The sequence below is a fragment of the Trachurus japonicus genome, chromosome 13 (assembly GCF_045865225.1).
Source record: "Trachurus japonicus isolate A0001 chromosome 13, Traja_1.0".
In the NCBI taxonomy this organism is placed as follows: Eukaryota; Metazoa; Chordata; class Actinopteri; order Carangiformes; family Carangidae; genus Trachurus; species Trachurus japonicus.
Window position 1 is genome coordinate 1606315 of NC_140919.1, and position 27360 is coordinate 1633674.

Genomic DNA, 27360 nt, shown 5'->3' on the forward strand with positions numbered 1-27360 from the left:
ACGCACAGCAATTAACAACTTGACAAAAGAACATATATGACATCAATCAGAAAACATAATTCAATAGCCTACATCCATTTCTGATCAATAACCGGATCGATCATCGGCAGCAGAGCTCAGACGTTAGACGTTAGACCGACCCCCCCCTCCTCCTCCGTCCTGCAGCAGAACTAAGAGGTTTTCCTCCTCCGCTCCATTCCTCAGCAGATTACTTCAGGCTCTATATGATAAAACAAAGGCGCTCCACATTCTGCAGCCTGAGGCGGCGCGAGGCGTTCAGGGCCACGTGGATACGGTCGTTATGCAAACACATTCCAGCTGCTGACGCGTTGTTTCTTTTCTTTTCTTTTCTTTTATTGTGAAATACAAGACAAACAACACAGTGGACATACAGCAATGTATACACAACGTGTGAACAAGGTGTGTGTGTGTAAATCAAGTTTAATATAGAATATAAATGTTGGTCATAATAGTAAAAACAGTTATAAAGAAAGAAATTGATGAATAATAATAGTAGCATCGGTCAGAATAATGATAGTATTAATAATAATAATAATAACGTTTATTTATATAACACCTTACAACATCCGGAAAGATGAACAAATACATAACTTTACATAACAAATACAGGAGAAAGAAAATACATGACAAATGACAAATGTCAGAGGATATCATGAACTGAGTTTAGTTGAGTATCTTTATTGTCATTATACTAGATAATGAAATAGTATTAGTATGAAGGAATGTGTAAAACAGACTAAACTAGAAACAAGTTCTGTTTGATTTTCATTTATTGGGATTATTGATTGTTGTTTTGGGTTTTTCTTTTTGCTTTGTTTTGCATTTATCCATATAAAAAAACTTTATTTATATATAACAGATACAAAAGAAAGAGAACACATAAACGCTAAAATACATAACAAATGTCAAATGTCACTGAATATTAAAAGCCTGTCTTATAATAAGTGAGTTTTAAGATGTGTTTTGAAGAGTGCCAGGTCATTAATAAAATGTAATTCAGGGGGCCGCTATCGAAAAGGCACATTCCCCCTACTGTTTAAAATCTGAAAAAGGAACCTCCAACAAGGGGCTGTGTCGTCTAAGCTTTATGATATTAAAAATAACAGTGACAGCAATAACAACAGAAACAATAATAGTAATAATAACAACAATGATTCTAAAAATAAGAAAGAAAGAAAGAGCAAAGGATGAAAGAAGGATGTGGGAGCGGAGGATGGGTAAATTAATGAACTTTTGAATTAGAGAAAATAAAAGAATGAAACAGTGAGAGAGGAAGAAAGAAAGATGGAAGAAAGGTTTTTTTTCATCTGGATCAACAGTTACAGGAAGTGGAAGTGTTGTGCAGACAGGCACTCAGCAATCCCAGTGTAACAAACAGCCACACACAGACATCATGACACACAAATAGAAAAAGACAATATAATCAAAATACACGGTCAAAGTCATAGGAATAGAAATAGAAAAGTGCTCCCTAGGGTCAGCTAAGTTCAACAAGGTCTTCATATAGGGACATGTAGAAGCACTTTTCTATTTCTATTCCTATGACTTTGACCATGTATTTTGATTATATTGTCTTTTTCTATTTGTGATTTGTGTGTGATGGTGTCTGTGTGTGGCTGTTTGTTACACTGGGATGGCTGAGTGCCTGTCTGCACAACAACTTTACCCGCTGTTATTAATAAAGAAACCTTGAACCCTTGAACCTTGAAGTTCCGTTGTTGGGATTTCTCACGTCGTGACGTTATTTTTATCTCCTCAGCGTTAATCCTCGGGTCCGGACGGCGTCGCTGGGCGTCGGCGCCGTTGCTGCCGTGTGATTGACAGGCGTGTGTCTAATCGATGTTGGCAGGGAATGCAAACGTGGAACTGGTGAAACTGGAACGTGTGAAACATTTATTCACCATTAAACTTCTGAAATCAGTCAGGCGGTAAAAATAAAAGAGGTGAACTGCTGAGCCAAACGTAGTGAAAGAGGAGGAGACGGAGGTTGGACGTTTTGACAGTTCAGAGTTTCTGTCCTCGTCCCGGTTCACCTGCAACAGGTGAATCTACAACCTGACGGTGTCTCCTCCTCAACACCAGGGGGCGATACAGCGGGGAAAATACATATTTAATTGCTCCCCCACAAAGAAATGGGTGATCTGTAGTTTTTATGGTAAATTATTTATTTATTTATTTATTTTTTGATCAAAATTGTATTTAATTCCTCAAAACATTAGGAAAGAAAACAAAAAACATAGTGAATAATACAGGGCACAAGGGAGTGTGATAGATAAACGATAGACAGTACTAACAAACAAGACCACAGTAAAAAAATAAAAATAAAAAAGGGGAACAGAACCAGAGCAAAATTCTAAAAAGATGCTCTGATACCACACAGCAATAACAAATACTTCACAGACAAGACTCACATACACAAAAACAAAGACAACCACAGACAAACAAGACAAACAGGGCCTGTAGGGTTAGACAACCCTAGAATTTAGAGGAAGAGAGAGAGAGAAAAAAAAGGGATAAATATTAAATAAATAAATAATAATAATTATCATAGAAGCTATGACGCGTTAATTTTCTGAATATGCTCGATGGCCTTAGACCAGGTCAGAAGAGAATCAGATTTTGCTCCATTGATTCTGGCAGTAGATCTTTCTAGTAAACAAATATCAAAAAATAAATTAATCCAAAGTTTATTTAGAGAGATAGCGGGTTCGAACCAATTTTTAATAATAGATTTTTTAGTTGCAGTTGAGGCTGCCATTAAGATCCGCTTCTCCTGAAAAGAAACATACACATTGGGGTTATAACCCAGTAAATAAAGAACAGGACAGGTAGGAAGAGATTTACCAATAATTTTACTAACAATATTGTTTACATATTTCCAAAAAGAATTAATCAGGGGACAGTGCCAAAACATATGGAGGTAATCCCCTTTCACTGAGTTGGAACAGTTGGGGCAAGCATCATTATCTATCAAATTCAATTTAAATCTGCGTTCAGGGGTAAAATAAAATTTGTGAATGAATTTGAAATGGATTAACTGATGGGCTAAATTCTTTGATGATGAAAATAAATTAAACCATATTGTATGCCAGTCACAGACCAGATCAAGAGATTGTAAAAATTGTTCCCAGCCATATAAAACAGGAAGGGGTTTCAAACCAGTTGAAACAAGTTTGGTATAGATTCGAGAAACTAGTTTGGACTTTGAGGAGAGCAATGCTATTATTGGATGAGAGCCGAGAAAGACATCCCAAGGAACCCCATAAGTTTTTAAGGCAGTGCGGAGTTGGAGGTAAAAAAAACCATGAGGAACCTGGGATGGAAAAAGAATTTTTAAGGTCTTGAAAGGATCGGAGGCCTTGGTCATCAAAGATGTCACCTAATATGGTAAATAAATTTAAACAAAGAGACGCAATATCCAAAAAAAAACTCCATAATGAATAAATGCGACAAATTATTTTCCATTTGATCAAGTGAAATGAGGACAAAAATCAGCAGGGGATCAAATACATATTTCCCCCCCTGTATGTGTTGTTGTTTCAGCAGGTTAATACTCACTCCGGAGTAAATAACTCAAAATGAAGATGATGATGATGACCTAGAGTTTTCAACTTAAATTCCCGACCAGACACGCTGGTTCAGGCTGTAAATAGTCAGTAGTAGGGTATGACCTAAAATTCATATCATGGTATAAATCGAATCCCTTAGTTCACAGTAACGGTATACTGTATATTGTGGTATAAATGTAGGTGTAAAAATTATACTGGACGTGTTTCTGAATGGGTTTTGTAGTCCCTTAGTAAAGCTAAATTGATTTTTTTTTTTAAATCAATGTAATTTTTAGAGCATTTATTGTGCAGAAAGCAGATCTCAAAACACAAAATTAAAACCATGGTGCAAATAGTGCAAACAAACACTGCTTCTGCAAATTAATCGCCCCCATGGGGACAAATAAACTTATTGGTTGATTGATTGATTGATTGATTGAAACACATATGACAAAGCCATAAGTGGTCAAATAAATTGCTGATGTTGCCTTTGTTTGCTGTCACTGCCACTCCACACATCTTGCAAATTATCTTTTTCTACTCCGGCGACATGTTGACATGAACTTCAGTTGTCAAGTTCCAGTCGGATTAATAATCTGTTTGTTTTGATCTAAACACACTGATGAGTCTACAGGCTCCTCCTCTGTTAGTCCAGTCATTTTATGAGAAAAGGTTAAACAGATTGCAACAGAATCAAACTCAACTGATTTTGTATCCTCAGCATGTCCTGAGTGAGGGAACAAAAAGCCCCGAAGAATCCCATTAGGAGAAAGTTTAGAAAAAGGCCCAAACATATCCCATTTATATGAAAATTTTTCACATGTATAGGGTAAAATTTTTAACCTTTAGATATCTCCATGAAAAATACTGAGTTGATTACTTACATTAAGACAAACAAAAAATGTATTAAAAGTGTTTTGAAATTCTTTGTTAACATGAGCAAATTTGCATAAATTCCACCGTTTTGACGGCACATGTATATATGAAGGTGCTGTGGTGGTACCGGCATGAAAACTGGAGTGAGTTGACTCCATCGGTCAACCGACAAGTTGACCATATTTGGAGTAGCTGTGAGTCGGGGGGCGGGGCCACAGGGTCAACCTCCATCTTTGTTTACAGTCTGTTGTTGGTTTGTTTATTCATATGTATTTTTATGTGTGCGTCCTCTCCGACAGCGAGGGGAACCAGGCGTTCCGCGACGCCATGGCCTCTCTGGAGAACCACCCTCGAGTCCGCGGCCTGTCCTTCACCTCCTTCCTCATCCTCCCGTTCCAGAGGATCACTCGCCTCAAGCTGCTGGTCCAGGTGAGTAATGCTGAACGTACACGACGACCACGACGACGCCGTCACCGCGTAACCTTCACTCTCCTCTGACTCTGAACCTGCTGCTCTTCACAGAACATCCTGAAGAAAGCCGATGAGAACTCCGTGAGGGAAGCAACAGCTGTCAAGGCTCATCAGCAGCTGGAGCAGGTGTGTTAACGGGTCCAACGCTGGGGGAAGTGGAAGAATTACACTATTCATTTAATAATATTACTGGGAAGAGGTTCATTTCTGAAGCATCCAATATTGAGTTCCTAAATGTTCATGGATAGATAGAGTTTCGTTAAAGGGATTATCTCCTCCCCCTCATTGTCTCTAAGGGCTGGGAGAAGTTTCAGAGTCCTCCGTGGCTTCTCTGAGTTACAGGGGGTCTCGGCGTAGCAGTGCATGAGAAATTGTTCCGAAAATAATTAAATAAGTCTATATTTTAAGCTTGTTTGTAGCGGAAGCTCCCAGTGTCTCAATTTGTGTTCACAATTTCTCATGTTGGGGCTTCAATACAAGACGGACATTACATACGAGCAGCATGGAGGTATTTGGATGTTTTTTGGTGTGTCTTTTTGTTACGAAGACAGTTGGTATCCATTAGCAACCGTCATATGGACATGCACTGCTACGCCGAGACCCCCTGTAACTCAGAGAAGCCACGGAGGACTCTGAAACTTCTCCCAGCCCTTAGTCCACATGAGGGGGAGGAGATAATGAGTGAGATTTCAATATTGGGTGAACTATCCCTTTAAGCATTGATTTATTTTCACATTGAGAAGAGAATTGGCCCTGAGACTGAACCCTGTGGGACACCATACGTAACTCTGCTGTCCTCCGAGCGGTCGTTATTAACGTCAACACTGTTTGTCGTCGTCAGATCGTGAAGGAGTGTAACGAGGGCGTGAGGAAGATGAGTCGAACTGAGGAGCTGATCAGCATCGAGAAAACTCTGGAGTTCAAGTCCAAGGTGAAACACACACACACACACACACGTTGACGCTCAGTGATCCGTGCTGAGGTCAGAGGTCAGAGGTCAATGAGTTGTAACTAGTTCCAGGGAGAATGGAGCGTCTCTTGGCTGAAAACCAGCCTGGTAAGATCAGAGCCCCCGACCGACCCGGTGTCCCAGCTCTCGTCTCCATGGCGACACCGCCACACAAATATTTGTTCAGAAACTGAAGAATATAACTTTTTTAGTCAATGTATGTTGAGAAATTTCTGGAAAAGAAAAATCTTGAAAAAAGTGGTAAAACTTCTCAAAAAAATTCAATAAAAAAGTGGTAAAATTCCTCAAAAAAAGTTTAAAGAAAAAAAAAAAAACAATTGGTAAAAAAAATTCTCAAAAAAGTGGTAAAATTTCTCAAAAGTAAAAAAAAAAATTTCTAGAAGAAATTGGTAAAATTTCTCAAAACAAAGTTTAAAGAAAAATCTAGAAAAAGTGGTAAAACTTCTCAAAAATAAAAAAGTGGTAAAAAATTCTCAAAACAAAAAAGAAAGTTTAGAAATTCTAGAAAAAAGTGGTAAAATTTCAAGAAAAAGTTGGGGACCCCCTTGAACCCTCTCATGGACCCAACTATGAGAACCATTGAAACCAATGCCTAGTAACTAGTTGGAGGGAGAATGGAGCGTCTCTTGGCTGAAAACCAACCTGGTAAGATCAGAGCCTCCGACCGACCCGGTGTCCCAGCTCTCGTCTCCATGGCGACACCGCCACACAAATACTGTATTTGTTCTGAGACTGAAGAACGTTACCTTTTTAGTCAATGTTATGTATACGTTCAAATTAGGGACAATGGCGTTGATTTGTGGAAATATTGTAGAGAAAATTCTGGAAAAAAGTGATAAAAATTCTCCAAAAAATAAAAGTTTAAAAAAAAAAAGTGGCAAAACTTTCTCAAAAAAGTGGTAAAACTAAAAAAAAAAAAAAAAAATTTAAGTTAGGGAGACACTGCTCTTGTAACTCTCTCTCTCTTAAATCTGAGCTCTCCAGGTGTGGTGTCTCTAACCTTCCTCTCCTCCATGTGCAATTTCAAGGGCTCCAGATTAAGTTTTTTTTTTTTTTTACAAGACTTAAACTTATAATTTTAGGAGGGCAAGCAAAAAAAAATTAGAAGTAAACACACAATTTAAATCAACTTGCAAAACAAATATTCACATTTCATTCTTATCTGCAATGACAGATTGCAGAAAAACAAAAACAGCAAATTTACTGGTAAAAGTAAAATGAAAAAATAACAGAAGTCTCCGTTAGGGGCAGACTGGAGCTCTGAGGCAGCGTTTAAACGTTTCGGTCCGAGAGTTTCTACAACGTGTCGTCCAGACCCGACCTGACAGGAGTGTGTGTTTCTGCGTGGGAGACGAGGCTCCAGTGTTAGAAGACAAATCTTCATGTGTGTGGTGCTGCAGCTGGAACATCACAACACGATCTGAACTGATAAAACTGATAAAACTGATAAAACATCTGTTCACATCTAGAACATCTGTATGTGTGAACCAGAGTAGTTTAGATCAGGGATGTCAAACTCAATTTAATTCGGGGGCCACAAACAGCACAATTTATTCTCAAGTGGGCCGGACCAGTAAAATAATAGCATAATAACCTTTAAATATTATTTAAAATATCCTCTGTTTTAGTACATTAATAAGATGTTTACAGTTACTGAACTATCCTTTTACAAAACATATGAACCACCTGAAATTTATTGATCAAAATATGTAAAAATATGGCCGGATTGGACCCTCTGCAGGGCCGGTTCTGGCCCACGGGCCGCATGTTTGACACCCCTGGTTTAGATGTAGAGAGACTCCTCCTCCTCTTCCTCCTTTTCTTCCTCCTCCTCTTCCTCCTCTTCTTCTTCCTCCTCTTTCCTCCTCCTCTTCTTTCCTTTTCTTCCTCCTCCTCTTCCTCCTCTTCTTCTTCCTCCTCTTTCCTTCTCTTCCTCCTCCTCTTCCTACTTTTCTTCTTCCTCGTCTTCCTCTTCCTCCTCTTTCCTCCTCCTCCTTCTCTTCTTTCCTTCTCTTCCTCCTCTTCCTCCTCCTCTTCCTACTTTTCTTCTTCCTCCTCTTCCTCTTCTTTCCTCCTCCTCTTCCTCCTCTTCTTCTTCCTCCTCTTTCCTCCTCCTCTTCTTTCCTTCTCTTCCTCCTCCTCTTCCTACTTTTCTTCTTCCTCGTCTTCCTCTTCTTCCTCTTTCCTCCTCCTCCTTCTCTTCTTTCCTTCTCTTCCTCCTCTTCCTACTTTTCTTCTTCCTCCTCTTCCTCTTCTTTCCTCCTCCTCCTCTCTCCTCCTCTTCCTACTTTTCTTCTTCCTCCTCTTTCCTCCTCCTACTCTTCCTCCTTCTCTTCTTTCCTCCTCTTCCTCCTCTTTCCTTCTCGTCCTCCCCCTCTTCTTTCTTCCTCCCACTCTTCCTCCTCCTCCTCTTCCTCCTTCTCTTCCTCCTCCTTCTCTTCCTTCCTCCTCTTCTTTCCTTCTCTTCCTCCTTCTCTTCCTTCCTCCTCTTCTTTCCTTCTCTTCCTCCTCCTCCTCCTCCTCAGATGATGATGATGATGAAGCTTCAGTTTAAACACAGCGACATCCCACTGGTCACATGCACCGGTGTTACCATGGAAACTGGCCGTCTCTCTCTATAGTAACGACTGTCGGTGCGTGACTGGAAAAACAAAAACATCTACAGCACCGCTACCACTCATCATCACACACATACATATACAGTACACAACCGCACCGCTAGAGGGGGGGAATTCCTACGTACTGTCCCTTTAAATGAGTCAGGGCGGTTGATAAGACGTCTGTCTGTCTGTCTGTCTGTCTGTCTGTCTGTCTGTCTGTCTGTCTGTCTGTCTGTCTGTCTGTCTGCGATGTGACGGAGCCAGAAAACACATCTAGTTTCACTTTGAACCGACTTTTATGACGTAATTAACCGTGTCGCGGAGTCGAGTCAGAGCGTGGTTTTACATCTGACCAGTGAGTCACTAGATAGAACCACTATGTAGAGAGGAGCTACGTACGGCAACTCCACTTGGACAAACTTAGTTGAATTGAATTAGGATCACTGCCCTATGTGCGTCGCCAGAGACGCTTTAGCTGTGTCCCAGTTCAGGGGCTGCAGCCTTCGGAGGGTGGATTTGAAGGCCGATTACGTCACAGCGCTGCACGAAGGCTGTCTTGTCCCAATTCGTCCAAATTCGAAGGCTCCTCCAAATGCAGCCTCCAAATGCGTCCTCCTTTCCCCTGCATTCGGAGGATGCACCGCTACTATCCTTCGCGGCCTCCCGTATCCCAAGATGCTTTGCTGCACCGTTGTTGTTATTAGCAACCTAGCCGCTAGCTATCGAGCAGCTCTGTGCTGTAGCCACGGTAACCTGGCTCTGCGGCCGGCTCGGAGGTGTGGCTGCCCGCTGCTGAGCTCTGCTCTGGCTGCACAGGTGAGGAGCGGAGGTGTGTGTGACAACTTTTAATAAGAAATCTATGAAAACACATCACTGTGCTCTTTATTCTCTATTCACTTAATAGCCTGAAGCCCCCCCCCCCCCCCCTAGTCTGGCCTGACGGAAGTGCGTTGCTGCGATTAGCCTCTGATTGGTCGGAACGAGCCACCCGGCGGAAGTCCCGCCTCCGTGCTGCAGCTTTCACAGTCCGCCCGGTAAAGGGAAACATCAACAAACAACAACAGGAACCGAGCCATGGATCCGTGTCATGAACCGAACAGAAGAATACATATCTGTCAGTGGCTGCCAACCGCCGTTAAACCGAACAAAATAATAAATATCCGTCGACGGTTGCCGACCGTCGTTACACCGCGGACCGAAATCCAGTTTCCAACCGGCAATATTTTGCAAGCGCGCCGTTGCTACGGCGCCGACCACAACGATTGTGACTGGTTGAAAGAATTCCAAACGGCCGGAGCGTTTTTTTCTCTGATCGCAGAATCATAGGCGGAGCAGCCAGACTCTCCTTCTTTTCTGGAGGAGGGTCTGGCAGGCGAGACTACCCCCCCCCTGGCTGCTGTTCAATGGTTTGTTTATTAGTATAGGCTATTAATGATAACTGCCCTTGTATTGATTCTACTTCTTGAAAAAAAAAAAAAAAAAAAGGAGGAGGAGGAGGAGCGGAGGAGCAGTAGAGCCGTTGCAAGCGCCACTTTTAAATGTTTAACGTCCGGCCGTTGTTTACGTTCGGATCAGGAAATGCTCTGAAGGCTAGACCGTCCCATTTACCGACCGTTGACGCAGCCCCCGGAGGAGCCTCCGAAGCCGTTTCCTCCGGAGACCGCGTAGGCTGGGTCCTCCGAAGGCTGCAGCCCCTGAATTGGGACACAGCTTTTATCTTTTTATTTTTATTTTTTAAAAACTTTATTAGTAATGTAAATTGAGGGTTGGTTGTGGTGGTCTGGATCTTGATGCTCAGAAAACGGGAACAGAGACGGACTTTTAATGTTTACTGTCCTCTTTTCTCGCCAGCCTCATCACCATGACAACCACAAACAATCACAACTACCACAACACTCACTGAATAAACGAGTCTGCCGCGGCTGTCTTATGACGGACCTCCGCGTTTTTCTTTTTCTTTTTTAAATCATTTTCACAGCACCGTATTTTAAATATACAGAACTTTAAGCAGACTTCCACTTGTACGCAGATCGGGCAGCGCCCTAATTAAGTTTGTCCAAGTGGAGTTGCCGTAGGCAGCTGTCCAAGATGGCGGCCGGCCTGCGCATGTACAGACCGGTATTGTCACAAATCGGGCAGCGATGCAAATCGGGTAGTGACAGAGACGAAAGACCTCTGACCCCTGTTGACCTCTGACCTCTGACCTCTGTGACCTTTGACCCCTGTTGACCTTTGCCCCCTGTGACCTTTGCCCCCTGTGACCTCTGTGACCTTTGCCCCCTGTGACCTTTGCCCCCTGCAGTCGGTGCCCATCATCTCCCACTCCCGCTGGCTGCTGAAGAAGGGCGAAGTGCAGCTGATGACCGGCCCCAAGAGTACCAGGACCATGAAGAGCCGCAAGCTGTACCAGCCGGTCTACCTGTTCCTGTTCAACAACCTGCTGCTGCTCACCAAGAGATGGTACTACTACATAATACTACTACATACTACTGCTACTACATAGTACTACTACTACTACTACTACTACTACACAACACTACATAATACTACTACTGCTGCTACTGTACACTACTGCTACCAGCCGGTCTACCTGTTCCTGTTCAACAACCTGCTGCTGCTCACCAAGAGATGGTACTACATACTACTACTACTACATAGTACTACTACTACATAGTACTACTACTACTACTACTACTACTACACAACACTACATAATACTACTACTACTACTACTGCACACTACTGCTACCAGCCGGTCTACCTGTTCCTGTTCAACAACCTGCTGCTGCTCACCAAGAGATGGTACTACTACTACATAGTACTACTACATAGTACTACTACTACTACTACACACTAGTACTACTGATACGCCACAGACACACATACAGTACAGTACTACACTCATCCAGACCATAATGAGCGTGGTGCTGAGGATTAGAGCAGATTAACGACGTTTACATTGAAGAACAAACGGGGCAGTTGTTCTGGATTAAGACCTGAACCTCCTCCATTCTTCACTTCCTCCTCTCCTCTCCTCTCCTCTCCTTTCCTCTCCTCCCCCTCCTCTCTCTCTCCTCCTCCTCTCTCCTCCTCTCTCCTCCTCCTCTCCTCCTCCTCCTCTCTCCTCCTCCTCCCCTCCCCTCCTCTCTCCCCCCACCCCCCCCCCCCCCCCCAGCGGCGAGCGGTTCCAGGTGCTGGACTCGTGCTGCAGAGCGATGCTGCGGACCGAGGACCAGGAGGACCAGGGGCAGCTCCTCGCCAGCGTCTTCAACCTGAGGCTGCTGGAGAACCAGGAGGAGCGGCCGGTCAACTACATGCTCAAGGCCGCCAGCATGTGAGTGTATACGGGGGGCCGGGCCTCGGCCAATCACAGCGCAGCAGACACACACACACACACACACACACGGGCCAATTGATAGCTTTCAGTCACGTGACCTCCCGGTGGCCTGGCGGTCAAAAACAACATTCCAAAATGGCCCCGCAACGGACTTTCTATGTACAAACAACCGAGTAATGACTTAAATCATCTGCCAGCAGCCGAGAAAGAAAGATATAAAAACAGCTTTGAAGTTTTGGGCACTTGTGACCCATATTCAACACCAGCTGCTGTATACCAGCTGTTTAAAATGACCAGTTCCCTGCCGAAGCTCCAGTTGGGCGATGTTTACATTTACCTGGTGGAGAATCCATCATCCTCCACCGCTTGCAACCAATACCTCCGGTGTTATGGCTCAACTGGTTTCTGATTAAAAGCCCCATTTTGTAGTTTTTTGATCTTAAAATAATGTTTCTGAACTCATTGAAGTGGTAGAAATGTACCTGTAACTTTCCTGTGTGGGAACACCGTCCTGGTACCGCAGCTCCGCTGAGCTCCACAGTCTGAGCTCCAGCCCACTGAGCCCAGGCTCCCTGCTCCTCTCACCCACAAACCAGAGTCCTTAGCTGGGCTGCACGGTGACCAGCTGCCCCCCCTTGTTAGAAATGAAAAGAAAGAAAAGAATAAAATAGAAAGAAAAAGAAAGAATGGAATAGAAATTAAAAGAAAGAAAAGGAAAGAATAGAATAGAAAAGGAAAAACGAAATAAAACAAAAGAAATAAAATAAAATGATTAAAAAGAAAACAAGAAAAGAATAGACCCCTTTCCAGTTTGTAAACAATGATGACGTAATCAGGATGCGTGCGCATTGTTGAGGCAGAATGTCGGAGATCAGTGACAGTTTGTCAATGCATACGAGCGGATTAACTTTAATAAAGTCGGGAGAAAGGAAGCAGTGAAACACACCGTCCCGACTACTGCCGACCAGAGTGATTGATATAACAGAGTGGCAATAGGACTCCCATAGAAACACAGACCGATTTGAAGTCATAAAGTGGTAATAATCTTTGCCATGTACAGTAACCATGTTGACTTAACAAAATAAAATGTATTGATTATTATTATTACTGATCGGTTCATTGTAAAACATTTATTTATTCAGTTCAGTACGTAGCCCAGAAGCAGCCCTGCTCACTTTTCATTCAAACAAACTAATTCCACTGCCACAGTTGTTAAATTTCATCAATGAGACCAACATTAATCTGCTAAAAAGAATTTAACCAGCCAGCGGTAAACCTCTAAAAGCGTGCGGGATGAGGACGGAGCTCGGCCCCGGCAGATCAGCTCAGCAGAGCGGCTGCTGCCGCTGTGACAGCTGCTGCCACGGTCCCACAGCACTTCTCCCAAAACAAACATCGGAGCAAATATTTAGCAAGCATTATGAACTAACCACAGACTCTGGATTAAACGGTGACGAGTTAACAGCGCTAAAGCCAGGATAAAAACAGTTTTTAGCAGCTTTACTGGCTGTCGGTTGCCGCGAAATGGCGATTTCTGTTAGCCAGTCTATGAGGTTTTACATTATACGTTAGCATTAAGCTAGCGGACTTTATGCTTAGTTGTGACACTGGCTGTGAATGTTTTGAACGTTGTTTCAAACTATGTGGGTTTGATTGAGCATCTTTGATATTGATTGGTACACCCGTACACACACATACAACTATTTAACTAAAAAAACACTAATCTTTGCAGCTACTCGTTCTGTCTTCCGGTGTTTCTGGGCCAATGATGCGCACGCATCCTGTGATGACGTAGGCTGGAAAGGCATCTATAGAAAAGAAAAGAAAGTAGACAAAAGGATAGGGAAGAAAAGAATAAAAAGAAAAACAATCAGAGCAAACACACACATGGCTCAGTTTATTTCCATATTGATCAATAATAGAGTCTCAGGTTGTGTTACAGTAAAGTGGCACCGGTTTGTCTGTGACTAACGAGCGCCCCCTGTTGACAGGAGCGACAAACTGCGCTGGATGTGTGCGCTCACTCCGAACCGACGCACACGCTTCATGTCGACCAGCGCACACCAGCCAGGTGAGACAAGAGACAGAGAGAAAAAAGTCAACAGCTGCTGCTGTTGAGTTTTACCTGCTTAATGATGTCTACACTGTTTGTTCATTAGTATCATCTTTATTATTATATTATATTGTTTATTTATTTATGTTGTATGTGTTTACCACTTTACCACTTCTGTAACGCTTTGGCAATATTGTAATGACAGTCATGCCAATAAAGCTTGTGAAATTGAAATTTAATTGAGAGAGAGAGACACTGAGTCAACACGCTGTCAGCTAACAGAGTGTGTGTGTGTGTGTGTGTGTGTGTGTGTGTGTGTGTGTGTGTGTATGTGTGTGTGTGTGTGTGTGTGTGTAGACTCCCCTCAGGTGCAGTGTATTCAGTCGTACTCGTCTCAGGAGCCTGATGAACTGTCCATCGAGATGGCCGACGTCCTCAACCTCCTGGAGAGAACCGACGACGGTGCGTTCAGGTTCATCACAGACTACAGGAACTAAACTAGGAAAGAGAAAAGAATAGAAAGAAAAGAAAAGAAAAAAGAGTAGAAAGAAAAGTAAAAAGAATAGAAAGAAAAGAAAAAAAAAGAAAAGAAACAAAACTATGAAAGAGAAAAAAATAGAAAAGAAGAGAATAATAGAAAAAGAACAGAAAGGAAAGAAAACAGAAGAAGAGAAAAAATTAAGAAAAAGAACAGAAACAAAACTATAAAAGAGAAAAGAATGGAAAGAAAAGAAAAAAGAATAGAAAGAAAAGAAATAATAGAAAAAGAACAGAAACTAAAGAAAATAGAAGAAAAGAAAGAAAACAGAAGAATAGAAAAGAAAAAAGAATAGAAAGAAAAAAGAAGAGAAAAATTATTGAGAAATAATAGAAAAAGAACAGAAAGTAAGAAAATAGAAGAAAAGAAAGGAAAGAAAACATAAGTAAAGAAAAACAGAAGAATGGAAAAGAATAGAATAGAAAAGAAGAGAAATAATAGAAAAATAACAGAAAGTAAAGAAAATTGAAGAAAGGAAAGAAAACGGAAGAATAGAAAAGAATGAAAACAAAACAGAAGACAAGAAAGGAAAGAATAGGAAGGGAAAGAAAAGAAAAGAAAATAATAGTACGAAAGCGTGTTGCAGTCAATTGAAATCAGAAAGCTGAGTAGTTTAACGACGGTCGAGCCTCCACTTCATCATGGATCTGTTAGATCCATGATGTGTAAATGCTCCACTTTGAAATTGCGGCCTCGTTTTGTGCTACATGTGTTTGTACATCAGTAATATATATTAAAGCAGAAGTAAGCGATCCGGTCGTTTTGGCTAATGCTGCGTTCCAGGCAGGCTTTTGAAACCGTAAATTACAGCTTCAAGTCACGACCTACGACTTTGTAGCGTTCCAGGCAACCCACTCGTGTTTCTCTGACCTGTTTTACCTGTGAAAGTCACTATAACGGCCACTCGTAACTTCTGACCCGTGAACTCGTACCAGATCGAACTGGTACGACTTCACAGGTCGGAAAAACACGAGTTACGAGTTGCCTTGAACGCACCATAACAGTCCTCGTCCCCACGTCGCCACATTCAGGCGCATCCCTTGGCTGCACACACAGAGAGGACTGCCCCTTTATGCCGTTCTCTCTCCTCATTGGATAAAACTTGTAGGATACAAGGAAAGTTTTCTCCTGGGCTCAGAGCAGAGCAGAGTGACTGACAGACCCGTGTTTCAGACCAAACACTCTATAGAAGTGATTGCTGTCGGAAGATACAACTATTTAAGACTTAGATTAACTCATTTTTATCGGAAAGCCTTCCCTGATTTTATTTGATTTTATTTACTTGTTCTGGTTGTCATTTTAATTGTTGTTATTTTGTTGTACAGCACCTTGTAACATTTGTTTTGAAAGGTGCTATATAAATAAAGTTTATTATTATTATTATTATTAACACAAACATTCCGCTTACTTCTGCTTTAAGGTGAGACTCTTTTAGAACCAAATACAAACTCCTCGCTGTCCCTTTAAGAAAGAATAGAAAATAAAAGAAATAAAAAGAAAAGAAAGGAAAACCAAAGAAAATAAAGGAAGATATACAGTATTTATCAAAAATGGAGCCATAAACAAGTGTGGGTAGCGTAGATTCATTCACATTAATATGAGACTTTTTTTATAACCGAATACAAACTCCTCGTTGAAAATAAAAGAAATAACAAGAAAAGAAAGGAAAACCAAAGAATAGAAAGAAAAGAATTGAACAGAATGGAAAAGAGCAGAATAACACCTCTCCCCCTCTGCAGGCTGGATGATGGGCGAGCGGCTGCATGACGGCGAGCGGGGCTGGTTCCCCAGCCGCGTGGTGGAGGAGATCCAGAGTAAAGAGATCCGGGCCCAGAACCTGCGCGAGGCGTTCAGGATCCACCAGGCCCAGGAGGCCGGCGGCTCCGGCGGCGGCTCCCAGACCGCGGCCCGGCTCGGCCTCCGCACCGGCAGACGAGCCCCCAAGGCCTCGGTCTCCTCCGGGACCCGGGCCGAGCAGTGAGCCGGGGGGGCCGAGCCACGCTGCAAAAACTCTACATCTCTCCAAGAATATTTGTCTTATTTCTTGTCCAAATGTCTCATTTCTAGTCAAAACTAATCTCTTTCCACGTAAAATAAGACTCATCGTCTAAAAATTAACTTGTTTTTAGATCATTTTCACTTGTTTTGTTTTTTTTTTACTTTATTTTTATTGATTTTTTCCAACTAAAAAAAAAAACAGAACAAACATGTAAATATACACACAAAACAGGTACATTAGACAGGGTCATCCATAGCAAAACACAATGGCAGGTTATTGTTCTAAACAACGGGCTAACAGAAATCAGGCTGATGGATCATGTCTAGGGGCTAAGGCACCCACAGTTCTCCAGTCTCTCTGGGAGATCATTTTCACTTGTTTCAAACAAATTTTTACTTGAAATAAGTAGAAAAATCTGCCAGTGAAAGCAAGTTTTTTGTGCTTGTAATAAGAAAGAAAAACTTGCTCCACTATCAGATTTTTCTACTTATTTCAAGTGAAAATCTGCTTGAAAGAAGTAAAAAGTGTCTAAAAACAACCTGCTTTTTAGACAAGGCAAGACAAGGCAAGGCATCTTTATTTCTATAGCGCATTTCATACCAAGGCAACTCAATGTGCTTTACATAAAGACAAAACATTAAAAAAAAAGAAGCATAAGACAGAATAAAAACAAACAAAACACTAAAAACAGAGTTAAAAGCAAGAGCAAATAAAAGAAAATAAAAGAAAATAGATCAAGTTTCAAGTTCTCAGCTATAAGCAAGTGAAAAGAGAAATGTTTTTAACCTGGATTTAAAGGTGCTACAGTTGGGGCTGATCTCAGTTCTGCTGGTACTTTTTAATGTGATGAGTCTTATTTTAAGTAGATTTGTTTTGACTAGAAATGAGACAAATATTCTTGGTAAGATTTAGAGTTTTTGCGGTGCACCTGCACTAAACGACCGACCAGGACGACGGGCGAGGTTCGATTCCCACGCCGGCTCCTGCTTGTCCCTCTGATTTCAGGTCCGTGTCTCTCTGGTCTGGTCTGATCTGGGAGCAGCTCGTCGGGCCGCGGCCGCGCACGAGCGACGCTGCATGTGTGTGTAGACGTGTCCTGAAGTGTGTGTGTGTGTCTGTGTGTGTGTGTGGTCGCATATGGAATCACTTTAGTATCAAAACCTCTTCAGAAACAAGAGCTTGAGAAGGAATCCAACTTTATTTAAGAGAGAAAAAAACTTGTAATCTCAAAATCAAAATGTGTAACTTGAAAACAAATTACAAATATATTGGTCCTTTAAAGGGATAGTTCAACATTTAGTCAAATTGGCCCATCACCATAATCCCTATAGTCATAGCAGTAGGTTCGTTACCTTTAATTGTCGGTGCAAGCTATTTTTTTAGAACGGCGGAGCAGAGCCGTGAGCCGCTCAGAGCTACGCTACAGAGGCTCATTATGGGATTTCTTGGTTTCCCTCATCATCAAACTCATCAAATACACAATCCAACAACTCCACAACGCTCTGGTGGACAAGTTGTGAGCTGCACATTCACCACGCTATGAGATAATAACACAACGTTACCACACAGAGTTGTTTTAGAGGGAAATTCATGTAAAACCACTGATGCACGTTGCCTTCAGGGACAGTTTTTCATCATCAGTCTCTGTATTTCCCTCTATCCCATTAATCATTTTGATAAATATGTTTTTGTTTCCAGTTTTTTCTTTGCTCCATGTTGTGTAAACAGGGTTTTGCTCTCGCTGTTGTCTTTGCGGTTTCGCTGCCTCCTCTCTCTGCTTTGCCGTTCTGACACAAACCTGTCAGGTGGGCGGGGGCTTTTTCAGGGGTGTGTCCCCATTGGCTAATGCGTTTTTGATTGACAGCTCAGTTCTGAAAATGATTAAAGGACCAATATATTTGTAATTTGTTTTCAAGTTACACATTTTGCTTTTGAGATGACAGCTTTTTACTCCAGTTAGTTTCTCTCTTTTTATTTTATCTCTCGAGTTTTATTCTGTCTCGAGCATTGAAGAGGTTTTGTTTAGATTGATTTGATACTAAAGCACACACACACACACACACAGACACACAGACACACACTCACACTCTCTCCCGCTCAGGTGTGTGTGTGACGTACTGTAAACGGCTGCATGGGCCACGTGTGACGTGTTCATTTCACTGTAGAAACCTTCAACACTGACTCACATCCAACACAGACTCTCAGGTGTACGGTACGGTGGCCCAGAGGGCTCAAAGCCCCGCGGCCGCCGCAGGAGGAGGCACATGTAAATAAACCAGACGGAGCGCACGAAGAAAACAACAACAACAACAACGCAACAACAACAACAACGCTGCAAGAGACAAGAAACAGACGACAGGTTTAGTCTCTGACGTCGAAGAGCAGAATCACAAACTCGGAAGCCTGAAGCTGCCACACCGGGAGGGAAAAAAGAAAAATGAGTTTGACTTGATTTGTTTGATCAGCACTAAGTCCTAAAAGAGCAGAGGTCACGACCTTTCACAGAGAACAACACACACACAACACACAATACACACTACAACACAAACAGAGGCCCTGGTTCAGAAAGCAGGTTTAGTGAAAACTCAACACGAACACGGAATCATAGAATCCGCTCAAGTATTTTATCGTTTCGGCGTCTCGTCCAGACAGAAACTGCGTTGATCTTTAGTGAAATGATGATGTCATACCTGTAACCTGAGCCATGAGGACACAACAACAACAACAACAACAACAACAACAGTGGACTAACTGTCGGTCTGAATCTCTCCCGTTAAATCGTCGTCATCGTCATATTCGCTCCGACTCGACTCCCAGTCAACGTTTAATCCACTTCTAATGTTTGGAGTCTGAATCCAGATGTTCTTTTCAAAACGAACAAGAAGAAGATGGTTTTGAAAGATGGTTTCCGTCGGCGGGGTTATTAGACATTTAACGGAGGTTTTGTCCTCGACAGTCGCCTATAACTCAGCCCTCACATCGCTCATGTGACACATCGCGCCCAGTTTAGAGCAAATTGCACTTTTTTTCTGTCTCTCTGTATGTATTTCTTCATAATAAGGTGGACTATATCAGTCTATCAATAATCAATATAGTATGAAGAGACTCGATGCACTTTTACATTTATTTCCAGGTGTGACTGATGATCAACACACATGTGGAGATAAAGACCTTTTAGATGTTGTTTTTAAATAGACAACATGAAAAACTGCCAGGGTTGGGACCGCTGGGAAATAAGATTCAAGAACATTTAGTTTTTTAATTTTTCTGTTCAGGAGCTTTGTAACAAAATAATTTCCCTGTGGAGATCAATGAATGATAAAGTAATTCTGATGCTGATATCACATGTTGAATGTAATGTAAATTACCTGCACGCTCAACCACAGGAAATGTTGATTTTTAGTGAAACATTTGAGATTTGAAACTTTTAAATTCTCACGTATCGTCTCGATCAACAATCAGAGCTCACGTTCTTTTGCAGCTGCTACAGAATTGATTTTATTTCCCTTTTTTTAATATATTCTCTTGTTCTGCGTCGGTATCTTAAACGTCGGCATCTTAAACACATCTAACTTAACTCAGAGTTTATTTAACTAACTGTTCAGGTTAAGTTAAACCAGAGTTCGGGTTTAACTCAGAGTTTATTTAACTAACTGTTCAGGTTTAGTTAAACCAGAGTTCAGGTTTAACTCAGAGTTTGTTAACCTGCTTTCTGAAAATGGGCTCAACAGGAGGAAACACAACCAGGCTCAGATCTAACAACAAACAAACAAACATGTTATTTAACCTTGTAACAGCGACAATAATGAAACAGTTTGTTGTTTTAACTGTATTGTTATGTAATTGTGATGTTTGTTTCAGCCACAACAACAACAACAACATGATGATGAACGTAGTTTGTTTTTTTTCTGGTGTGGCAGCGAAATGTTTCTGTAAAACGAATCTCCAGTGATTATTCAGAGAGAAACACCTGCCACACACACACATACACACACACACACACACACATAAATCCTGTAATAACGATTTAAAGCCAAATAACTGCACTAAGTGGTGAATGTAAAGAATGTATCACAGCTATAGATCAGCATGATTGTGACGACCGTGTGTCTTTGAATGCAGCATGTGTACAGTAAACAGTCGATGTTCAGTAATTCATTCATAATTATTATGTCATTTTGTAAGATGTAAATTATTGTTCATAAAAAAGCATCAATCAGACTCTCGTGTGGTTTTTTATTGATTTCATGTCTTCACCGATCACATGGCTGCACCGTGGGGTCATGAGCAGGTCGTCAGTGTCTATAACTGTGACATCATCACCTCTTAACGAGATGGGACTTTTTTTTAACGTTTATTTAAAGCCCCTGTACAGACCTTTCATATAGTGTTGACCCTGTGGACGAAAGCGGTGGTGTTTTGCTGGAATGAAGACTGCATTTCCCACTGTCGTGAAGACGTTTGTCTGGTTGGCGCGTGTAGATTTGTTTTGGAAACGTCGGAAAGAAGACGGGACTTGCTTTGAAAACTTTTCTTTTTCAGCAGCTATCTGCAGCGTGCGTAGTAATGTATCTATTGGTCTGGTTTGGTCAGTGGTGCGACCCGACCATGCCTTCCAGAGGTCTAGAATTAGACGACTTAGAAATAATGTATCTTCACACTAAGGGGCTCATTTGCTGCTGTAGGTAACAGAGACACATCAGCAGAAACCAGAGACTTTAGCGTGTCCAGTTAAAAGCTCCGTACAGGGGCTTTAATCTGAAGAATCATTGAGAGCAAGCCCTCATTTTCAATGATGTTGAGAGTACAAGACAGATACAGTATTTACAACACAACATACAAATAAGACATCAACAACACAGCACAAGTTAGAGAAAGAACACAGAGACAGTTTCATCCATCAACAACAGTCACATTCATAGACGGAGGAGTTTGTTATCATAGTTTAAACTGACCCAGAGACACAAGTGTCTGTCGTTTTAATGTTAGTTGTAAATGATTCCAGGTGGATGCTGCAGAGAAACTAAAAGCTGTTCTACCTAATGACGTGTTTGTCCGTGGAGTTTTGAGTATGAGACTGACTTAGCAAGGAGGTAATATATGATGGGATTTTTCCAATTAAAGCTTTATTAAATAAGCTTTTGTTTGCATACTGCATACTGCATTTTTGGCCAAATCAGTACGTACTAGCAGTATAGTATGCAGTTCAAATACAGCCAGTGTGTCTGTCCTACGCAGCGTCAGCAGCTGGAAGTGAACTCAGCTCATTATCGTTGTTTCCTGGGAATCAAACTTCTGGTTGTTGTTGTTGTTGTTGTTTCATGAGACAGGGAGCGTTGACTTTCTGTCCCAGAGTGACCGCAGGTGAACAGAGTCTGAACAGCGTCCGTGTCTCTGATTTGTTTGTGAGTCACTCAGAGTAATGAGTTCCCAGCAGGCCGAGCGGCAGACGGACGCTGTGATGAGCTCCCAGATGTTGGAGGTGTGAGGAGCAGCGGCGGGAGGCTCCGGATCATTCACACCTCTAATGAGCGAAGGTGTCGTGTTGATTGTTCCACCTGACACAAACAAAGAGTTCACTTTGTGCGACACGTTCCTGATGAAGGGAACTTTACTTTGAAAACAGGAAGTGACACAAAGTCTCATCACAGAGAAACTCTGGTTCTTCTCTTTGGCCTGAAGCTCTCAGTGTGAGATAATAGTTGTGTTGTGTTTTGTGTTTTAATTTCATAGGTAGTTTCATGTAGTGGTAAATGAAGTGATGCCAAGATAATACTTTTTTTAATAAAAAAATAAAAATAAAGCACATATAAAGGGGTTTAGAAATGGCTGTTTGTCCTGTTTGTTGCGCCTTCTTCTACGAGTTTCCAAGAGTTGCCGCACGAGTTTACCCAAGTAAGGAAAACCAATCCAATATCAGTGGCTGATGAATTGTGAGCAACGTGATGTATAATTTGTGTGCCTGCATTATCCAATGTGAAAAAAAATACCCCACTTTCATCCCGGATTTACTCAAAAATAGAATTTTGCACAAAGTTTGGGCTCCATCGTCTGATAGATGAGTTATTACACTAATGTTAAGACCCACAGTGGGCTCAAATTCAACGCTCCTTTCTGAATACCTTTAACAGTATGTATTAAATTACATACTTGATGAAAAATATTCGATCAATATGATTTTTAATCACTTCTAAATCATCCTGTGTGTGCTATGTGGTAAAGGCATGATGATCTCAATTTTGTTGTTACAAGACAATGACAATAAAATAATGAATTTAATTGAATTAAATTGAATTGAAATATCAAGAATAAATGAGTAGAGTTACTGCAAATACTGGTTTTACTGTGACTTTCACAGTAACAAATATCCTGATTTTTTTTTTCTGTTCTACACTAAAACATTACACAGGCAAGGCAAGGAAATTTTATTTGTATAGCCCGCTTTTACAAACAGTTTGTCTCAAAGGGCTTTACATGGCATCACAAAACCATCCTCTGTCCTTAGACCCTCACATCGACTCAGGAAAAACTCCATGGAAAACCCTTTTAACAGGGAAAAATTGGAGAACCAGACCACACAACTTTATAGCAGAAAACCATCAGATCCAGAGGAGAAAAGTTAATTCAGTACATTTCTTGTATAAAGCAGTATTTCATTAGACTTGCTCTAAATGTTTGTTGAATTTGTTAAAGTCCATGAAAGTTTCACAATGAAGAGACTTCTCAGATGTTTGGTAGAGGCCCATATCTAAATAACTTGAAAAGAACATTTTTCCATTGCTTTTCTCTGGTTGTGGACAATGAAGAGTGAACTATAAAACATGTTCTAATGGCCCAAATATAAACCAAATTAATTTGAAAAGGTGTTTTTTCCAAGTTAGTATGTGACAGAGCAAAATAGGTTCAATGAAACAAGCATGTTTATTACTTTATTATGAAGAACATGTTCAATAGTCTGTGTTGGAGACAAAAACCACAACACATCTGGATTTTCAATAATAATTGAAAACTGGGCTCTGACAACTACAATTTTTTTTTTTTTTTTACTGTATATTATTATTTATTTACAACTCAGATACACAGTCAGTCATTTCTTAAATTTTAGAGACTAAACTTTTAAAACTAACTTTGAGCTGTGAGGAACGTCTCGTCCTCCTGGACGTTGTCCTCAGAGACAGACTGTCCAACCTGGTATTTAACCTGTGACTGAAACAGGCCGAGCCTCCACATGAAGACACTGGATGTCCCGCTGACTGAAGGTGAGTGTGATATCTGATGATTTAATGTCATTGATGATCTTCACTTTGTTGAGTTTGTTGTTGATTGAAAACTTCAGATGTTTAAACGCTGCGAGATGGAGAAAGAAAAAAGTGTCTGATGATCTCACACTGGGGTGGTTTATCCTAAACAGAGAGAAGAAGCAGAGAAAGAGAAGTAAAACAAAAAGAAAACAACAGAAAACCTCAGATTATTCAACACACGGTGGTTAATTTCATGGTCCCTGGATGTTTTATGTTTACTCTCTGGCTGTGTTGATGCATAAAATGTGTCAAGGTTGTGTATTTTGGGGTGAAATTTCAACTAAACAGACCAATCTGTGTCCCTTCAGCATTTTTTTTGTGCCATTGACTCCCATTGAAAATGCATTTTTTGAACACACTACCAATGCAATTTGATCTCTATTTTTAAGTTGTTGTTATTTTGGCTTCCTCTCTCAGTGAGCCCAAACTAAAGCTGCCCTTGTTTCCACTGGTGCAGTTGTTGGTGAACACATTGGTGATGAGCAGACGCAGTCACTATGGCCTGAGACCTGCACTCAACTTCATATTGGCATTCATAAAAAAATATATATATATATTGATACATAATATTTGAGCTCCTGTTTGAGGCCACAGTTGAGACCTGTGTTATAAACAGTTTTCTGGTCTGTAACAACATCCGTTGCATGTCTGCCCATCCTGGCAAGGCAAGGCAAGGCAATTTTATTTGTATAGCCCGTTTTTACAAACAGTTTGTCTCAAAGGGCTTTACATGGCATTGTAACAACATCCTCTGTCCTTAGACCCTCACATCCACTTAGGAAAAACTCCATGGAAAACCCTTTAACAGGGAAAAGTCGGAGAAACCTCAGGGTGAGCAACAGCCTCACTCAACGTCCTCACCCAGGACGGACAGACGGGACAGAGATGTTGTTACAGACAAGAAAACTGGGTGAGGGATCCCTCCTCTGTTGCTCACCCTGAGGTTTCTCCGACTTTTCCCTGTTAAAAGGGTTTTCCATGGAGTTTTTCCTCAGTTGATTTGACGGTCTAAGGACAAAGGATGTTGTTATGATGCTATGCCATACCACCAGCTTGTCTCCCTTTGAGACAAACTGGTGGTAAAAAATGGGCTATACAAATAAAATTGCCTTGTCTTGCCTTACGTCCAGCAGGTGGCAGTATAACAGAGACTGTAAGGTTTGCAGTAACAGACTGTGGAGGCCTCGCTGAGCTGAACTCAACCAGCTGAACGTGTCAGTGTATCACGTTTTAATTTGCTGTGGTTTCTGTTACAGTACTATGGGCAGGAAATGACATCATGAACCGCAAACAGGTTTCGGGTCAAGTCCAAACAGTTTCATTATGTTTAATACAAATGTTATAGGATTACATGTGTACCGACATTACCTACATTGCACTATCCCTGCAGTTTGTTATTTCCCCTCTATTAATTTAATTGTTGTTGTTGATTGTAGTATTAATCAGTGTATTTATTTCCAGTTTTTGATTGATTGATTGAGACCTTTATTTAAACAGTGAAATAAAATAAAAAACAAACAAACAAAATATCTAAATATCCATAAATATCTTTATATCTTCATACTTTGTTTCTATATTGTTTACGCTGGCATTTGTGTGTGGACAGCAAAGAAAGAATTTAATTGAAAAGGGAAACATGTTTCCTGCTGTGAAAATGACAAAAACCACTTTGAATCTTGAATCTATTCATGAGCTGTCGGTTACCACAGCTGCACAGAGACAAAGTCTTTTATTAATTAGGGTCCGGGTAGCTAAGCTGCCAGGACCCTATTGTATTCCGAGTAATTCTTCTATGTTCTTCTTCCGAGGAAATCATACTTCCCATGGGCGAAAACACACCAAACTTTACAGAAACGTCCAACCCCATGCCAGATTTACTCAACTCCAAGGACATGCCCGGGGCACAACAAGCGTTTAAATTTAACAACTTTGGGTTCAAGACCCAACAAGGCCGTTGACGATAACAATTCCAAATACTGATGGACTTTGAAAAACAAATGTACAAAATCTAGAGTCGTAGTAAATGATGTGATTGATTGATTGATTGATTGATTGATTGATTGATTGATTGATTGATTGATTGATTGATTGATTGATTGATTAACTGACAGTATTGTTTCTGGTTCAGGACAGATGGAGGTGACGCTCTGCTTCGAGTCCAGTAACCGGTCCTGTCTGAGGACCATCTACCCGCTGCCGGTCCGGGTCTGCCTCTACCTGGTCCTGAGCGTCACCGTCGTCCTGACGGTGTGTGGAAACCTGCTGGTCGCCGTCTCCATCACCTACTTCAAGCAGCTGCACACTCCTACCAACTACCTGATCGCCTCCCTGGCCGTGTCCGACCTGCTCCTCGGCCTGCTGGTCATGTTTCCCACCATGGTTAGGTGCGTGGAGACTTGCTGGTTATTTGGCGACGTCTTCTGTGACGTCTACATGAGCTCTGACGTCATGTTGTGCACGGCGTCGATTCTGAACCTGTCGTTCATATCGCTCGACCGACACTACGCCGTCTGCCGGCCGCTGCTTTACCGGCGGACGGTGACGGTGAAGCTGGTGGTGCTGGTGGTTCTGCTCAGCTGGACGGTTTCAGCGCTCGTGGGCTTCGGGATGATTTTCCTGAGGCTGAATATTTTGGGTGTGGAGGAGTTCTACTACAACCACGTAGCGTGTGAGGGCGGGTGTGTCTTGTTCCAGAGCGGACTGTCCAGCACCGTCTCCTCTGTCCTGTCCTTCTACACCCCGGGGATGATCATGCTTGGTGTTTACCTGAAGATCTACCTGGTGGCGCGGAAGCAGCTGCGCAGCATAAATGCAGGAACGTCGAGCACGAGTCAGACCAAAGCCACCAAAACACTGGCCACCATAATGGGCGCCTTTCTGTCCTTCTGGACTCCGTTTTTTGTCTGCAATGTCGTTGACCCATTCGTCAGTTACTCGACCCCCCCAGCAGTGTTTGAGACCCTGCTGTGGGTGGGCTACTTGAACTCCACAGTCAACCCTCTGATATACGCCTTCTTCTACAGCTGGTTCAGGAAGGCCTTTCGATTGTTCACCTCAGGTGTAGTCTTTAAGTCTGACGTGTCCGAGACGACGCTTTTCACCTGAGCTGAAGCTTCATTTCCACATGAACTGGTTGAACAATGTGTATGAAAAACCAAACAGGTCCCAGTCAGTCTCATCTTCACTGTGTTTGACATATTAAAAAAAAAAAATCTCTGTAAACGCAAAAAAACCCCTCCAAAAAACACTGTGAATTGCTGCCACACTTGCTGGCACTTGACTCTATGTATGTTGTGCAGAACTTTGGGCAACTAAGGTTGTTTTAAATGTGCTAAATAAATAAATGAGTTGAGTTGAGTTGAGTAAGTTGACGAAAGTTAAAGTAAACCGCTTAACAATGAAAACTGATTGAGTTGTTAGCGGCGGTGGTGTGGGAGATAATAGGTTTGAAAACCTGCTCAGGGCAAGTCAGACATAGCCTCGTAAACCAGCCTCTCGCGGAAATGCATTTCATTTCATTTCTGATGGAGAGTCTGGCCTCATTCCCCCTGTAAGCGTTTGGGGTGGGCGGGAGTAGTAGCGTTGACAGACGCTGATTCAGCCAATCAGCAAGTTGGTGTAGTGACGGGGCTTTGCACCAGTCGGT

At 41.7% G+C, this 27360-nt stretch overlaps 4 protein-coding genes across 4 annotated transcripts in view; all 4 read left to right on the plus strand.

Moving 5' to 3' along the window:
* The window catches only part of ngef (neuronal guanine nucleotide exchange factor), a 48342-nt gene extending 31947 nt beyond the window's left edge, over nt 1-16395 (plus strand). The window contains exons 8-15 of the mRNA XM_085794574.1: nt 4745-4874; nt 4968-5042; nt 5758-5847; nt 10789-10945; nt 11655-11820; nt 13815-13894; nt 14234-14338; nt 16154-16395. Of these exons, the coding sequence (XP_085650700.1) occupies nt 4745-4874; nt 4968-5042; nt 5758-5847; nt 10789-10945; nt 11655-11820; nt 13815-13894; nt 14234-14338; nt 16154-16395 (1045 nt within the window). The remainder of the gene's footprint in view (nt 1-4744; nt 4875-4967; nt 5043-5757; nt 5848-10788; nt 10946-11654; nt 11821-13814; nt 13895-14233; nt 14339-16153) is intronic.
* Nucleotides 1-27360, plus strand: part of LOC146975210 (stonustoxin subunit beta-like) — a gene marked incomplete at its 5' end in the record, with an annotated part of 195007 nt that overhangs the window by 83602 nt on the left and 84045 nt on the right. The window lies entirely within an intron of this gene.
* LOC146975212 (protein NLRC3-like) overlaps nt 1-27360 on the plus strand; it is a 347620-nt gene that overhangs the window by 65039 nt on the left and 255221 nt on the right. The window lies entirely within an intron of this gene.
* LOC146975216 (trace amine-associated receptor 1-like) lies at nt 25836-26819 on the plus strand. The gene has a single exon (XM_085794368.1). It carries the CDS (start codon nt 25848-25850, stop codon nt 26817-26819), a length of 972 nt encoding a protein of 323 aa, XP_085650494.1. The 5' UTR covers nt 25836-25847.

Excerpts from the sequence above, each read along its gene's own strand:
- LOC146975216 (XM_085794368.1), top strand. The coding sequence starts at position 25,848 with ATGGAGGTGACGCTCTGCTTCGAGTCCAGTAACCGGTCCTGTCTGAGG.